General features: G+C 34.1%; 2 protein-coding genes and 1 long non-coding RNA gene across 3 annotated transcripts; all 3 read left to right on the plus strand.

Annotated features, from left to right (window-relative positions):
* On the plus strand, nt 1-3,895 carry LOC114376405 (IAA-amino acid hydrolase ILR1-like 4). The gene is made up of 5 exons (XM_028334506.1): nt 1-482; nt 841-966; nt 1,672-1,986; nt 2,595-2,723; nt 3,255-3,895. Exons 1-5 carry the CDS (start codon nt 126-128, stop codon nt 3,660-3,662), a joined length of 1,335 nt encoding a protein of 444 aa, XP_028190307.1. The 5' UTR covers nt 1-125; the 3' UTR covers nt 3,663-3,895.
* A 1,763-nt stretch (nt 3,896-5,658) lies between these two features.
* LOC114375957 lies at nt 5,659-7,303 on the plus strand. Its single transcript, XR_003658873.1, has 3 exons — nt 5,659-6,132; nt 6,232-6,276; nt 6,374-7,303. It is a non-coding gene; the product is annotated as an uncharacterized LOC114375957 (long non-coding RNA).
* Nucleotides 7,304-11,133: 3,830 nt separating this feature from the next.
* LOC114377076 (uncharacterized RNA methyltransferase PG_1095) lies at nt 11,134-15,578 on the plus strand. Its single transcript, XM_028335465.1, has 11 exons — nt 11,134-11,526; nt 11,599-11,841; nt 11,937-12,107; nt 12,234-12,343; nt 12,627-12,735; nt 12,859-13,014; nt 13,133-13,248; nt 13,336-13,502; nt 14,022-14,152; nt 14,225-14,363; nt 14,991-15,578. Exons 1-10 carry the CDS (start codon nt 11,236-11,238, stop codon nt 14,330-14,332), a joined length of 1,602 nt encoding a protein of 533 aa, XP_028191266.1. The 5' UTR covers nt 11,134-11,235; the 3' UTR covers nt 14,333-14,363; nt 14,991-15,578.
* The last annotated feature ends 948 nt before the right edge of the window (nt 15,579-16,526 follow it).

Raw genomic sequence — 16,526 nt, forward strand, 5'->3', positions numbered from 1 at the left:
ATGTTGTAGAATAAGAACAACAACACTACTCCTACTGCAAAGTTTGGTGAGTTGTGTAATTTTGTTTGTTCATCTTGTGTTGTTCACTGTTCTTTCCCAGACCCACCTCAAAGTTGAACGCAGCCATGGGTTTTTTCTTGAAATGGGTCAACTTGTTTGTCTTTTTTCATTTCCTTGCTGCAACACCCATCTTCTCAGATTCCTCATCCAGCTCAAATGCAATCGCCACCACCAAGTTCCTTGATTTAGCCAAGGATCCTCGGGTTTTTGATTGGATGGTTGGTATCAGGAGGAAGATTCATGAGAATCCAGAACTGGGTTATGAGGAATTTGAGACCAGTAAGCTGATTAGAGCTGAATTGGATAAACTGGGCATCTCATATAAACACCCAGTTGCAGTCACGGGTGTTGTTGGCTTCATAGGGACTGGACTTCCTCCTTTTGTTGCATTAAGAGCTGACATGGATGCTCTTCCTATGCAGGTCTATATGATTTCTATATATTCTTCTTTCTTTCCATTTACTGTTACCATGTGCTTGTAATTGTGTCAGGGTTCTAGCTTTTCAATTATTATTATTATTTATCGTTATCCGAGTGCTGGATCAACTGATTTGAAGTTGTTCTAACTTAATTATTAGTAGGTCTCGGGTTCGAGTCCCTTGACTGTGATAAATTGTTATGAAATCCATCCATTTGAGTTTGATTAAAAACTAATGCTTTGCCTCTAATCAAATTTTCATTATTAGCCCTCCTACCCTTTTCCAGTTTATGGGTTATATTTCTAAGAGCTACACTGTTTCGGCTATATTTTGTTGATTTATTTTGCTTCTTTAACCTTAGGAAATGGTGGAGTGGGAGCACAAGAGTAAAGTACCTGGAAAGATGCATGCATGCGGTCATGATGCTCATGTTGCCATGCTTCTTGGTGCTGCAAAGATCCTCAAAGAGCATGAAAATGAGATACGAGTATGGTCCTTTGCTTCATAGTTTATACATATAAAACTTGTTGTTTTACTTTTTTGTTTTTTTTTTTTAAAATGTTATACTGCTTTCATTTTGCCATCTCGACAATACTATGAGATTTGACTCCTCTAAAATGATTAGTTTCCCTTAAGGAGAAAAGTGAGACATTTCAGCCTTTAATGAGAAAATCAACAGAATAGATAAATTTTAACAAATTTATAATTGGTCTTGCATGCACTTGTAAATTGTAATACCGGCAGTTGGTTTTTTTGTTTAGCAGTTGAGACTCCTTACTTTTCCATCCAAGGTTGTGACTCTTCTGATGGTTATGTAGTTTTGCTGTTAAAAAATTTTCTGCCTTTTCATTTTTATTGTAATCATGTCAAAGTCAAACATGACTTCTGATTCAGACATTGGCAAACTGCTACCGGTTATGACTGCTCATTAGGCCAACTTTGTGTGTTACAAACTTTCAATCATCCTATCATCCGGCTTACAAATTTAGTCTTAAAACCATAATGCATCTGTGCGTAATTGTAACGAAAACATAATCTAGAAGAAGACTGGAAAAGGAAAATAGTTGGCCACTATATTATCTACTATTGCAAGACAGTTACTTCAGCTTACTACTTTTTTCTAAATTGTGTTTTCCTATTGTTTTAGTCCTCTTATGGATCCTTTATATCATTCCTTAATTTATCTCTATAGGGAACTGTTGTTCTTGTTTTTCAACCAGCAGAAGAAGGAGGTGGAGGGGCTAAGAAAATTTTAGATGCTGGAGTCTTGGAAAACATCTCTGCCATATTCGGATTGCATATTGCACCTACCTATCCTATAGGTGAAGTGGCCTCTAGGTCGGGTCCCATATTTGCAGGAAGCGGCTTCTTTGAAGCAACAATAAATGGCAGGGGAGGCCATGCTGCTATCCCTCAGCACTCTATAGACCCAATATTGGCAGCTTCCAATGTGATTGTTAGTTTACAGCATATTGTTTCTCGCGAGGCCGATCCTCTGGACTCCCAGGTAAACTTATTTCATTTCAATCTTTCCCTTTCTGCCTTAGATACTCATCTATTCTTGGTTTATCCTTGCCTTACGGTCCAAGACCATTCAGTTTGTACCATGCTTTGAATCCATGACTACCAGAGTGGCCAGCCTGTCTTGTATATGCTCAGTGGGCATAAAAAACAACTAATGGAAGCAGGAAAGTTAAGCTGAGTGTTAGCTATCAAACCACTATCATTAGCAATTCTTAGTTTCTCTTGCTTTCTTTGACTCACTCTTTTTTGTTATCTACACATGGTTTGGAAGTATCAGTGCCACTCCCACCCTTTTGACTTTACTTAATTTGAGACCTTAGACTTTTTTATCATTATGAGTCATTAAAAGCTTCTTTGTATGCTTGTGGGTCTTGGACATCGATATGTTATCAGAGAATAGAGATTCTCACAACTTATACAATAATTAGTTCAACGCACACTGCCTTGCCTACCATGTAGATTGGTTAAACATACTACAGTATTATCTCTTTAAATGATTATTGAATATGATAAAGCCTTGTTTCCATAAATAATTCATTTTTTATGGAGATAATCTTGGTTGTCTTCCTAACATAAAGAATATCCCCACAGGTCGTCACTGTAGGAAAATTTCAGGGAGGTGGTGCTTTCAATGTTATTCCAGACTCTGTTGCAATTGGTGGCACCTTCCGAGCTTTTTCAAAAGAAAGCTTCATGCAACTGAGACAGCGGATTGAACAGGTCTGTTGTGAGGATTCATTTATACACTTGAAAACCATTTTTTTTTCTTTGTTAACTCACAATTATTTGTTTGTTGCAACAATGTGTTTTATTCTTATTTGTTGCTGTGCAAACTGTTAATTGACAAACCCCAAAATAGATGCATGGATCATGGTAGAGACCCCGCATATAACAAAATTTGTTGGGCAGTTTGCAAAATCTTTGCGTTTATCTCTCTTAATGTGTACTTGTATGGTGAAAAAGTTGCACTAGAGGATTCAAATAATGGATTACTGAAATTCAGGGACCTAAATTCTTGTGGGGTGTTTTTTATTTTTTTTAAATTGCTACTGTGCAAGCAGATTAATAAATTACTGTCTGAATAAAACGATTCATAAATTACTGCCAGGTAAATAGGGTCAAAATCTTGCAGACTTTTTTTCTTTTGTTGTCAAACTTATTTGGTTTGTGTTGCAACCAAGAAATGATTGTACTCTTGTTGTAGTTTTCACTGCAATCCTATTAGGGGCTAAGGCTGATTCATTTATGTAGGTTATCACTGGGCAAGCTGCAGTGCAGAGATGCAATGCAACGGTCAACTTTCTTGACGACGAGAAACCTTTCTTCCCTCCTACAGTAAACAATGGTGACTTGCATGAGTACTTTAAAAGTGTTGCTGGGAGTTTGCTTGGCGTCAATAATGTTAAGGACATGCAACCATTGATGGGATCTGAGGACTTTGCATTCTATCAAGAGGTTTTTCCGGGATACTTCTTCCTCCTTGGAATGGAGAATGTCTCTATTGAACATCTTGAATCTCCACACTCTCCATATTTCAAAATCAATGAGGACGCACTTCCTTATGGAGCTGCACTTCATGCATCATTAGCTAGTAGCTATCTTCTCAAATTAAATCAGGACATACCAGTAGTGGAGGGGAAACATCACGATGAATTATAGTTTACAACGCAGATTGTTGAAAGCCCTTGTTGGGTTATTTGTAGGTGCAATCACGTCGTAGTGAGGCATTGGTTGGTTACATCCTTAGTGCTAAATGTATTGCATTCAAATTAAAATAAATCCATAGTGCTTCCACATTATAATCATTAACCCTGTTTATCTAGGGTACAAATCAAATGGGAAAGAACAGACAACTTTTTATTTTGATAGTATTTTCTACAATTTCAAAGTCACTCAACTATTATAGAATTCTACTCTAAGTTGAAATAGAACAGAAAGACACAGTACAATGAGATGATTCCTTTGCAAGAACTGTGGGGGATAGTCTGATGATGGGAATCCCAAAACATTGAAACACCTGTTCAGCTGTGCCTAAATTTGCCTGCTAGTCGAATAAAATGTGGTTTATGTTCAATGTCCTAGACACGTGAGCAAGGCAGTTTCTGAAAACGGCGACTTAGCTTATAAATAAACTAGCATGATGCTGCAATTAGCACAAGATTCATCCCATAAACCATGCGGTTATATGAAAATATTCGTGAATAGGAAGCTGTAAAGACTTGTCTTCTAAAATATTCTTGAAGAAATCCTGGTTAATGTCATCTGTTCCAAAGGTAGCCAGATGAATATCACCCTTTGATTAGTCCACAAATCCAAGGCAATAGTGCTAGTCAACATTTTCCGTTAGAAACTTAAGATAGTACTGTGAGACCGTAGTAGTATTTTTTTTATTCTTGATCTAGAATTCTAAGGGCTAAAATATAAGAATGGTGCTTAACCTATTTTGGTTTTAAATTGATACTTAATTTTTAAAAGTTTTAAAATGGTTCCTTTATTTAATTATTGAGATGCTTGTCATTTTGAAATACTTTACATTTTCAATTTTCATACATAATTTTAGAATTTTTTGAATTGATTCAAGACATAAAATTTGTTTCATTAGATTCACATGCGTAATACCCTAGATGAGTTACACTAAAATAAGAGAGATCAAGCTGATGTTGTGCATGTATAATACTATACAATTGAATATAATTTAAAGGAATTAATTATAAATATTTATATCAACAAGATAACATATACTTTTTGGTAATTCATCACTTAAAAACTTTATAGTTAAGTGTGTTTGACTTGGAGTAGTTATAAGATGTGTGATCTTCTAGAAAGTTTTCTAGAAAAAAACGTGTGAATAAAACAAAGGACTACTTAAGAAGGATTCTGACGAATGAGGAGTTGAGTGAGGTATCACCGTGAACTGTCGGATAAAGTGTGAGCTGTTAGAAGTTGATAATCATGAGTGTTACAAATGATATTAGAGCTGACCTCTCTTCTAATACGGTGTGGTTCAAGGATGAATTAGGCGGAAGTTGGTGAGCATGTAACACTTTGGATGAATCACACCAGGAGGAGAGGGATTCAGAGGTTGCACATGTATGATATTATACAATCGAGGATAACTTAAATGAATTAATTGACACTACCTATACCAATAAGATGTACATATTTTTTGTTAGCTCATTACTTAAAAATTTCATAATTAAGCGTGTTTGACTTAAAATAATTATGAGATGAATGATCTTTTAAGAAATTTAACAGAAAACGTGTGAGTGAGAACAAAACATACGAAAAGTCTTGTGTTTATTTGTGAGAATAATAATTATTTTAAAAGTAATCAAATTAGATTACCAAAGTCTTAGAAAATATTACCTACAAAAGATTCTAACCGGATTTTGACCAAGAGTTAAGTGTGAAGTGTAATAAGTTGAGTTGCGAGAAATTCACAATCAAGAAAGTTACAACTTAAAAAATATGAGGAGTATACTTTTAATTTGCTGTCAGTTTTTGATTGCCCATCTGTTTTCAATTGTTAAATTTGGTCGTTTCTTGGTCACCGTAAGAGCTTGCATCGAGGCCATCTATTTTTCTCAAAATAGATCGAACGGTCTAAAAGAACTCACGCATGGTACCAACCCTATTTAAGTCATGCATAGTAGAATTCATCAAAAAAGAAAGCCATACAAGAAATATTCTTTTAGCCAACAGTGGATTTCATACGTGAGCTACCCTAATTCCGTTTCCTCTGATCTGAGAACCAAGAACACAGAGTCTTGGGAGAAAACCCCTTACAATCGCTGAACTTGCAAAACCCTAGCACACTATTTCCTCTTCCTCTTCCGTAAACTCCACGTTTCTCCACCGCTCCATGCCTTGTCATTTTTCACCGCTTGTCCAGTCGGAACCTCTAGCACTATTTCATCTCCCTCTTCCGTAAACTCCACGTTTCTCCCGCTCCATCACCGAAAGACATAACGGAACAACAATTGCTGGATCGTCAAGGTATCGCACATACCGAGAACCCAGAACCCTAGAGTCTTGGGAGAAAAATCCTTACAATCATTGAGAAGTAGCAAGACCCTAGCACAACGAAACAGAAGGGACTCAATAAATTTTCGTTTGCGCCTTTCACAAAGTTTGAACTTCCGCATCCATCTCGTTAAGATTTAATGTTAGTTTGATGTTTTCCCGTGTTCTGATAGTGTGTTTGATGTGTTTTCAATCTACCTTGCAGCTTGCAGCAAAACTAGTGCTTCAGTTTCTAACTCCTTTGCTCCGAGTAAGTTTTCTAAATGTATTTTCTCTTGTTACAATTTGATAGAACAAATAATTTTTTTACTAGTTAATGATATTGTTATCACAATTTGATATAACAGATCATGGGACTAAAACTAAAATGCGCCTATTGTGTTCGCTTTGGGCATATATGCGGGCCAGTCTGCCTGCACCGCAATTACTTATCCGATCTACATAAAGATATGCCTGGGGTTAAAAGTGTTTCCTAAAATCTTCGGCGCCGCCAGACTAAAAGATCTATTGAATACAGTCGAAGATACCGAGCAATCGGGGGAAACCGCTATTAGCCATATATGTTCGCCGAGGCCCATGGGGATGTAATATTCAACTAGAGCGTACACGTCGCAAATTAGCGTGCTCTTCGAAAAAAAATTAAAACAGAAATAATTTTAAAAAAATCTTAAATGAAAACTCTTTTTTAAAAATAAGAAAAAGATATATCCTTAATTTGATTGCCTAAAAATTATTCTCTTTAATATGACAAATGTAAGAATCAAGAGAAAAGAAGAAAAATTGTAATAGGAGAGAATAAAAGAAGATGGGATTTTAGTGTTACCTAATTCTAGTGAGATGATTTTCTCCTGATGTCTTTAATACTGTAGTAAACTTTCCCTCCCTCAACTTGTACATGTTATTCTCCCATGGTGAAGCAATTCGCAGCATTGCTGTCGTACCCCATCCACACGTATCACTAAAATGTGGGTGAATCTCATGGTATGGCCCAATCACATATTGAGATTGCTTAGTTAAAAAATTCAAATGTAAACCATCAATGTAACATGAGTAGCCCAATGAACATGCACAAACCAACACTCCCCTTGCCTCCTCTGCAGTCACATCTTGATTTCCTAGAGAAGATCTTAATTAAATTTGAAAAGAGGGATGATACTAACTAACCATTGATCTCCCGAACTCTAGGAAATTCAAAAGTAAGATGTATGAGAATTGCATAACTCAGAAGAAAAACCAAACATAAAATTATTCATACAAATGAAATTAAAAAAAAAAAAGACAGAACGAAAGGAAAAAAGTTGTTAGGCTTGAAACATTGGTTGTCATAGAATATGCATCATAAAGGAAGATAAACAAAATTGGCATGATTCTATAGAGAAAAGTGAATTAGAGAGAAAAATAAAGCAAGACAAAGCAATAATACAATGAAATAATTGATTGAAGCATCAAATAATACCTTCACTCCTTCAATAGAACAATTCACTGACATAAAATTAGCGTTATGAGCAAAAACTCAAGGCAAAGAGAGTTTCATAAAAAGAAACAAGAGAATGCTAGTGATGAATATTGAATAACATTATTTTATATGCAGATGACTTATAGGTATCATGGTTATCATGAGCAGCAAACATATACTGATCGCAACGTTAAAAGTGAATGAATGAGTCTAAATTTAAAGCCATGAAATCTCCTTCATGCACAATGACACTTTCCAACAAAATCGACTTCGGCTAATGTATCCCGACATTTCTTCCTTTCTGGTATCACAAGACATTAACAAATCTTCATCTTGAACTTTCAAGAAAAAAAAAGAGGAGAAATGAAGCACAAAAAACGGAATATGGAAATAACCCCCACATAATAAAACTTATCCTTAACAAATCAACAAAATCAAATGCAAAAATATGACATGTATAATAAATATTAACAAAAAATAATGAAATTAGTAGAAGAAGAGAAATTTCAAGAATCCAAACCCGTTTAAACAATACCCTGAAGAAGAGAAGAAGAGAAGAAGAAAAAAAAACAAATAAAACACATTCAAACGAAAGTAATAGAAAAAAAAGAGGAAAATAATAAAGCGAAGTGAAGACTCACTTTAGTGAAAGATTGAAGATCAAAGCATCAAAGCAGTGGGCATTTGTAGATCCAAAATATTGTAGAGTTTCAAGTCAAAACATAAGGTGCATGCACATTGGAAATTGAATTTTTATTATTAAGGTTTAGGTGACTTAAATGCAAAGTGAAAGATTGAATTTTACTAGATGAACCTTAGTTGAATGGATGCATTGAAAATTATTTTTGTTTCAACTTCCAAGAGAGCTTATTTATTATAGTTAATGACAATCTTCACTATAAATAAAGAAGAAAATTAGTGGAGAAACACAACACACGAAGAGCGAGTGTGTGAAAAAGGAGATTGTGAAACAAAGTCACTTTGTTGAGAGAAAAGTATCTTTGTGTGAGAGTGTTATCATTTATTGTAATCATTGAATGAGGTACTCAGGTTTATAGAGTGATACACTATTTGAGGTGAGTTACAATCTTGTAATTATTTTTGTGATAGTGAAATAGTTTTTTGAAATGATTTCGTGAACGTAAGCAAGAGGTGTCTAATCATGTTAAATTCTTGTGTTTGTTAATATTTTTCTACTGTGTAATCTTTGTTGTGTTCTCACAATCCTTTGTGTTTGTGAGTGTGAGTAATTTTATTTGTGAGAACATTGATTACCCAACAAATATTGACAAAAAAGGGAGAGGAAGAAAAGATTGACAAACATATTTAAGGCTTTGAAAGAGTGAATTAGAGGCAAAATGTGTAAATGAGATGAATTCTACATAGAAAAAATGTTAGGAACCACAACTAAGAGTCAACGGTTATTCATGGGTGGCAACAATATTGATATTGTGATTTGTAACATGAATAAGAGAAGTTTGTAGTTACACACAAGTAGTTAAAGGAAAGAATAATAGATGATAATTTTCTAATTAATTTAAGGATAAAAACATCAAATGAAATATGTATATTAAAAAGAAATATTCTCTTTATATATTGTTATAGATGTTGAAAATAATTTTCATAAAATTTTATTTAGATATCATTTACAAATTACCTAGAATAATTTTTAGCTTCCCATCTTGTTCCATAGTTCTAATGACAACCCTTGAACAAAATAAGTGTAACGTTAGAATCCCCAAATTCTAAGCACTTTGATATTTAGGATAAATAGTCACTTTTGTCTCTAAATGTGTAATTCATTAATAAATGCATCCCTGAAAGATGAAAATACAAAATTTAGCCCCCGAAAATGTAAAAAGTGCGACAAATATATCTGACTGTTAACTTCTAATAAAATAGCTTACGTGACATAGAGGGATAAATTTGTTATTGAGATGATTATCAACGTGATCCTCTCTTATTGTCAGCATATGGACATATTTGTCATATAATATTTTTTTGATTTTTTGTATTCCCACTCTATTGAACAATGCATCCCTGAAAGTTGAAAATACAAAATTTAGTTCCCGAAAGCATGAAAGGTGCAACAAATATATCCAAACATTAATAGTAGATTGTGACTAATTATTATAATTTAAAAAAATTTATAATGATTGTGACAATTTTTTTTAACACTCGTAAATTAAATTGAGTTTAAAAGAAAAAAAAATACTCATTTTATAAATTATTTTATAAATTATAAATAATTTTTTTACACTCCCATGTTTGATGAAAGGTTCAAGTAAAAAAAAATACTTATTGTAAAACATTATAGTTAAATTAGATCCATGAATAAATTTTAGGAAAAATTATAATTGCAATGACACTTTTAATTTGTAAAAAATACTTACCTCCTTTGGAATAATTTTTTTAAGGTTATGATTTTTTAAATGATCAGTCAATAAAAAATAATTGTGTAAGATTTGAAAAAAATAATTTTAAAATCAACAAACTTTTATTATTATAATTTGTAATTTGATGTAATTGCATATACTAATAGACAATCATATTTTATTATGAAAATTTTATAAAAAAAATAATTAAATAAATAGTGTTTGATTAAACAGAAACCATAATTTTCTTATTATTTTATAATAAAGTTTTTTTTCATGTTTTGATAGCATTTATTCAAGAATTAACATCCAAAAGATTAAATTTCTTTTGTAGTTAAAGAAAAGTAAGAAGAATTCGCCAAAATAATTAAAATTCACTTCCATTGGTAATATTTTATGCATGTCTCAACCGTTGATGAAACTTGAAAAATATATAACGAAAACAGACACTTATCAATGTGATATAACTCTCCCAAAATTTTGTTGCAATCGTTGTAAATTTTTCAAAATTATAATAATTAGTCATAATCTATTATTAACGTCCGAATATATTTGTCGTATTTTTTACACTTTTGGATACTAGATTTTATAGTATTTTCATCTTTTAGGGTCGCATTTGACAGCAAAGTGAGAAGACGGGAAGTCAAAAAAATATTATATGACAAATATGTTCCTATGCTAGTAATTAGAGATGACCAAACAAATTCATCTCTCTGTGCCAATGTAGATTATTTTATTAATGGTATAGACGAAAGTCATATATATTTATCGTAATTTTTACACTTTCGGAAACTAAATTTTATATTTATATCTTTTAAACATTTGTCAATAAATTATACATTTATAAAGAAAAATGACTATTTAACCTCATATTTATTAATGGTTAAATTACTCATTTGGTCTTTATAATCTGATGATTTTTACCTTTTTAGTTCCTATAATTTTAAAGTGGTATTTTTAATTCAAATAGTTTACATTTTAATTATCTTTTAGTTTCTATAGTTTAAAAGTGTTTTTTTAGTGATTATAGTTTTTATTTTAAGTCTCTTTTAATCTTTGTAATTTGAAAACAATAGGGAATGAAAAAGTAAGAATCATGAAACTATAGGAATTAAAAAAATCACTTTTAAAACTAGAGGGACCAAAAAAGAATTAAAATGTACTACTTTCAAACTATAAAAATTAAAAAAATAAGAAACATAAAATTATAAAGATTAGAGGAGTAATTTAACTTTTATTAATTTATGGGAGCTAAAAACCTATCGTCCAACTCCAATCTAACATATAGTTTGTTAGCTAGCTTACCTGTCCGCCGCGAAAGTGAGCATTGGACTGCGCAGGGTGCAGAAGAGGGAAGAGGAAAGAGTGAAACCGCGAAATGACGAGCATTTCGTATCTAACCAACACTCTGCTGCCACTGCACATCCGAAGGTTTCGGCCTTCTCTATCCACTCTCTCTTGCTCTCTGGCCTCAGATGTGGACCCCGCTCCGAATTCCTACTTCCCCAAGCGCGGCCAAACCCTCGAACTGGTGTGCGAGTCCCTTGCCTTCAAAGGGAAGGGCCTCTGCAAGGTCACCCAAACCGGCTTCGTTGTCCTCTGCGACCGCGCCCTTCCTGGCGAACACTTCATCGGCCGCGTCACCCGCAAAAAAGGCAATTACGCTGAGGTCACTCACCTCTTCTCTTCTCTTCTCTTCACAAACACCTTTCTCTTTCTCATTTAATTAACTAACACACAGGTAACTAAGGTCAAGACCATAACTCCTCCTCGTGACATTGTCGATGCTCCTTGTGTCTACGCTCCTTATTGCGGCGGCTGCAAGACGCAAAACTTGTCCTACGAGGCTCAGCTCAGAGCCAAGGAGGAGCAGGTACGCGACTTGCTCATTCACGTCGGAAAGTTTTCTCTCCAACATCTCCAACTGCACGCCGTTCTGAAGCCCATTGTTCCTTGTCGTATTCAGTTTCATTACAGGAATAAGGTTAGTCAATAGTCATGCTGTCTCTGCTACTTCTTTTTTAACCAGATATTGGCCCGAGGAGCTGAATGAATGACTTGTTTTGTGTGTGTATGCAGATGGAATTCTCGTTTGGTCCCCAAAGATGGTTGCCTAAAGAATCACTGCAAGACAGAATCGTTGATGATGATGCTAATGAAAATTATGCGCTGGGCTTGCATGCTCCGGGTTTCTTTGATAAAATTCTAAATGTTGACAACTGCTTACTGCAATCTCATCCTGCTAATAAGGTATGCACTGCTTTATCCACTGCAGTGATTTTGCAAGATTTAGTTTTATTTCATTGCCTATCATATCTTGGAACCTTATTTGATCACTTTCCTTCTGTTTTGGTTTTGACTTGAAAATCTGAATAGGTACTTGCAGCTGTCCAAGAATGTTGGAGAGATCCACAACTTGGTTTTTCTCCCTATAATGTTCATTCGCACAAGGGATTTCTTAAGCATTTGATGCTGAGAACGGGAAGGTATATAAGTTATATCTTGTGATCCCACAATTGCTTAGGCACACATGGATATTGTAGTTCTTGTAAATAAATTAAAATTTATTTCATTTTGCAGCAAACCGATCAACTTGGTAGCAAAACTTGATGTTTTGTATGGCCAGGTCTATACTTGAGATTTAAAGAGTGTTTATAATTATTTGTGCACATAAATTACACTTGTAGTTGTACCATTCCTATATCTTTGAATTTGAAGGATACCTTGTGTTTTTTTTTAATATCTATATTAATATGAGTTTTGTTCCAGGGATGTAACAACTGATCAGCCTGAAGTTATGGTCAACTTTGTGACCTCTTCCTACAAGCCAGAGCTGTTGAAGTTCCTAGTTGATAAAGTTTCCGTATTTCCTGAAGTGGTTGGTACTTAAGTTTTTTAATTACTTTTTTTTCTTATAAAGGTGCTTCTTCCTTAACTTTCCAAACTGTATGCACATATTGATTTTAATACCATTGAAGTTTCTTCTTTGCATGAATGATAGGTAAGTGTCATTAATAATGTAAATACTTCTGTTGGCAACACATCTGTTGGGGAGGAAGAATACACTTTGTATGGGAAATCTAGCATTACAGAGACCTTAAGAGGGCTTACATTCCAAATATCAGCCAACTCTTTCTTTCAAACAAATACTTATCAGGTTTGCAATGAGCCCAAAAATTTTGGCATTCTCTTTAGACCCTGTCCCATATTTTATTTCTTAAATTTAGTCATGGTCACCTGTCAAGAAAAAAAATCATTTTTATTTTCCCTTTTAGGCAGAGGTTTTATACAAGCTTATAGAAGATTGTGCTGGAGTCAAGGGTGACGACTCAGAAATTGTCCTTGACCTGTTTTGTGGAACAGGCACCATAGGTCTGACGCTTGCAAGAAGGTAATCTTTGATCTCCATCTGGTTTTAGTATTTTAGGATAAACTGTGAAGCAATGAGATTAATTTCTTGTCTTCCAATTCTGAACAGTGTTAGGCATGTTTATGGCTATGAAGTAGTTCCTCAAGCCATCACAGATGCTCGTCTTAATGCCAAGATAAATGGAATACAAAATGCAACATTTGTCCAGGGAGATCTCAATAAAATTGATGAGAATTTTGGGAAGAATTTTCCTAAACCTGACATTGTCATTTCAGGTTTCATTGCTCTAAGTTTCCTTATTCCTACTTATTCTTATGTTATATGTATTTCTCTTAATTAATTTGGCTTCTGCTGAAAGCTATTTACTTGAATATAATCTTAATCAGGAGTACATATGGAGATATTCTTCTACCAATTGGATTTGCCAGTTATTCACCTTGTTTTTCAATCACTTGAATGTTGTTTCATTAAATCAAGTGGATAAGTGTCATGCAAATGTGAACTTGTAATGCTTTCTGTACTGACTTGTATACAATTGAGGGGAACTTGCTACATTTGACTTCTTGTATGGAGAAATGTGCCAATTAGTAATTTAAACTGGTATTTTTAAATGTGCGCTTCAAGATTTCAACATACAGTTTCCATGCCAAGAAAACAAACTTAGCTCCATTTTAGGTATTAACATGCTGATTATTTATTTTGTTTACACTGCTGAAGATTTTAATTCACAATATTGGTTGTCTTTTTGTGTCACCCTATGCATTACACTTCTCACCATTGTAAACTTAATGCAGATCCCAATCGCCCAGGAATGCACATTAAGTTGATTAAATTCCTGCTAAATCTTAGGGCACCTCGCATAGTGTATGTCTCTTGCAATCCTGCCACATGTGCACGCGACCTTGATTATCTTTGTCATGGTGTGGTATGTGTCATTTTATTTTATATTCTTGGGCTTTGAGATTCAATTATTTGAGCTGTTGAAGGTTTTGTGCAGGAAGAAAAGAATATAGAAGGATGTTACAAGCTAATAAGCTTACAGCCAGTTGACATGTTCCCACACACCCCTCATATTGAGTGTGTTTGCCTTCTGGAGCTTCAGTAATCTGTGATCAATTAAAACGTTCCATTTCAAGGTCAGGCACTATTTCATTTTCTTTGCTACATTTGGAAGTTGGGAGTTTGCAATTTGGATGTCTGATGAATTTTTAGTGGCTGTTTTGTTTGAAATATCTAAATCTATCAATTGATTCAATTCATTTGAACTAGATTTGGTAAAAAGACAAAGCAATTATCATAAACCTATATATTGATTTGTTGTCAAATATAGATTCCATTTGTAATTACTATTTCTTAATGAAATGAATACGAATTGCAAAATTTAGGGGATAACTGGACTTGTTCAGCTGGCTTAATTGAGTTGCATCGATTGGCCCATGGTGGCTATGAGAAACTGCTATAAAAATTACCATTTCTCATATTCTCCATTTCTATTCACTGTTATCAAGACTTTATTAAAGCAGCTGCAGCTAATATATTAATGCAATCATAGGTTATAGCCTTATAGGCCATATCTGTAACATTACCTATTCCTGAATTTGTACAATGCATTATAGGCCACTGATAGTATGAGTTGAAGTTGTGAGTGATAGACAATCCACACTAATTCAAATTCTGTTTCTCTACAAATGTATTGTTGTTTGTTTACTTGTTTGCTCCTTCCTTCGTTTCCTTTATTTCTCTGATTCTAATATGGCTTTCAGGGGATTACAAGCTTAATACAAGATGCAACTCAAGGTTGGGTCTTCAAGGTGATTGATAGGAAAACTCATACTTTTATGCTGCAAAGTGTGCCTAATGCTTTGCCTACCCAAAACTACTGCATCAGTGTACAAATACAAGATCATTATGAATGGTGGTAACATTGGCAAGCATGCAGGGATCACATCGTTGCAACCTTGTAAAAGTTTCTCATACATTTCCATTTATGCAGAGCCCAAAAGGTTTTGGATTTATGCAGAGCCCAAAAGTATTCAGCGTGCATATAAATAGATCATATTCTTCTCTTCATTTCTTTATCTTTAGAAAGAAGACCAAGTGCTAATTTTGTGGCTCTGTATGAAAAAAAATGTACTGACTGGGGTATGCTTTCAAGTAATTTTGCATTGTGTATTTGTACTGTTATTAGTCCTGTGAAAAGGGGGAGAGAGACCAAGAATGACATTGGAAGTTATCAAAAGGGATATCAGTGAATAATATATTTAGGGATTTTTTCTTTAACCAAGCCTAATAGTGCCGTGTGATCCAAGTAGCTGATTTTACCTAATGAGATAATAATTTTTTTTGTTGTATTTGTACTTCTATTCCAGGCCTGTTTTCCCTGAGATAAAAGGGAACTATTCAAACTGAAAGCAGGCAAGAAATCTTGCTGGTATAAACAGAAATTTGTACGCTAAACAAGACCTGTATGTTTCGCAATACTCACCCTATCATAGAATGTATCTTTATGAAGACTTAGAACAAGACTGGGGTTTCTATATTCCGAAAATACCTAATATAAAACCTAATATAAATTAATAAGATAAAATGGTTATATATACTTTGATAGTGTTCAGGTTTTAGGTTGCAAGGCATATTATCCAAACGTGGCATATAACCGTGATAAGAAATGAAATGTTAAAGCCCATGAAATAATAGACATGATGAAAAGAAGTGCTTATCACGGTTATAATACAATTTCTAACAACATTAGTAATAAGTGGTGCTTATGGCTGCCTACTCGTGTCAAGAAGGATATAAAGTCCTTGTTTTTTGGGCTCGCAGGTTTTTCTAGTTTCAAGAATTATATATACTTAGTTGGTCTCTTATGTTGTAGCTTTTTATGATTCTTTGATTGTATCCAATGGTATCGATTGTTCCTAAGGATCTTGGTCCATGTTCCATGTTCCAAACACCTTGATTAACTCTGTTAATTAGTTCATAGCTCCTCAAGCGCTAAGCCTAGATGGTGTGAATACTTGTTATGATCGGACGTGAATTCTTGTTATGGTCGGAAAATCTACCCACACAGCCCACATGTTCATAAATCACACTAAAGAAAACATGTTGATAAGTCTTAACATTCGAGAGGTACTCAAGAAACCTCCACGAGCTCTATTATGCGTGACCTGTTGTGATAGTGGGGGTATCACACGTTTTTATGCCATGTTTCCTCTAAGGGTCTAGTAATTGTTCCTGTCTTTTCTAGGGGCTGGTTTGGGTAGGATTGTTCTCACTTTTGTAAGAGGGGTGATGCTTAT

Source organism: Glycine soja, chromosome 11 (genome assembly GCF_004193775.1).
Source record: "Glycine soja cultivar W05 chromosome 11, ASM419377v2, whole genome shotgun sequence".
Taxonomy (NCBI): Eukaryota; Viridiplantae; Streptophyta; class Magnoliopsida; order Fabales; family Fabaceae; genus Glycine; species Glycine soja.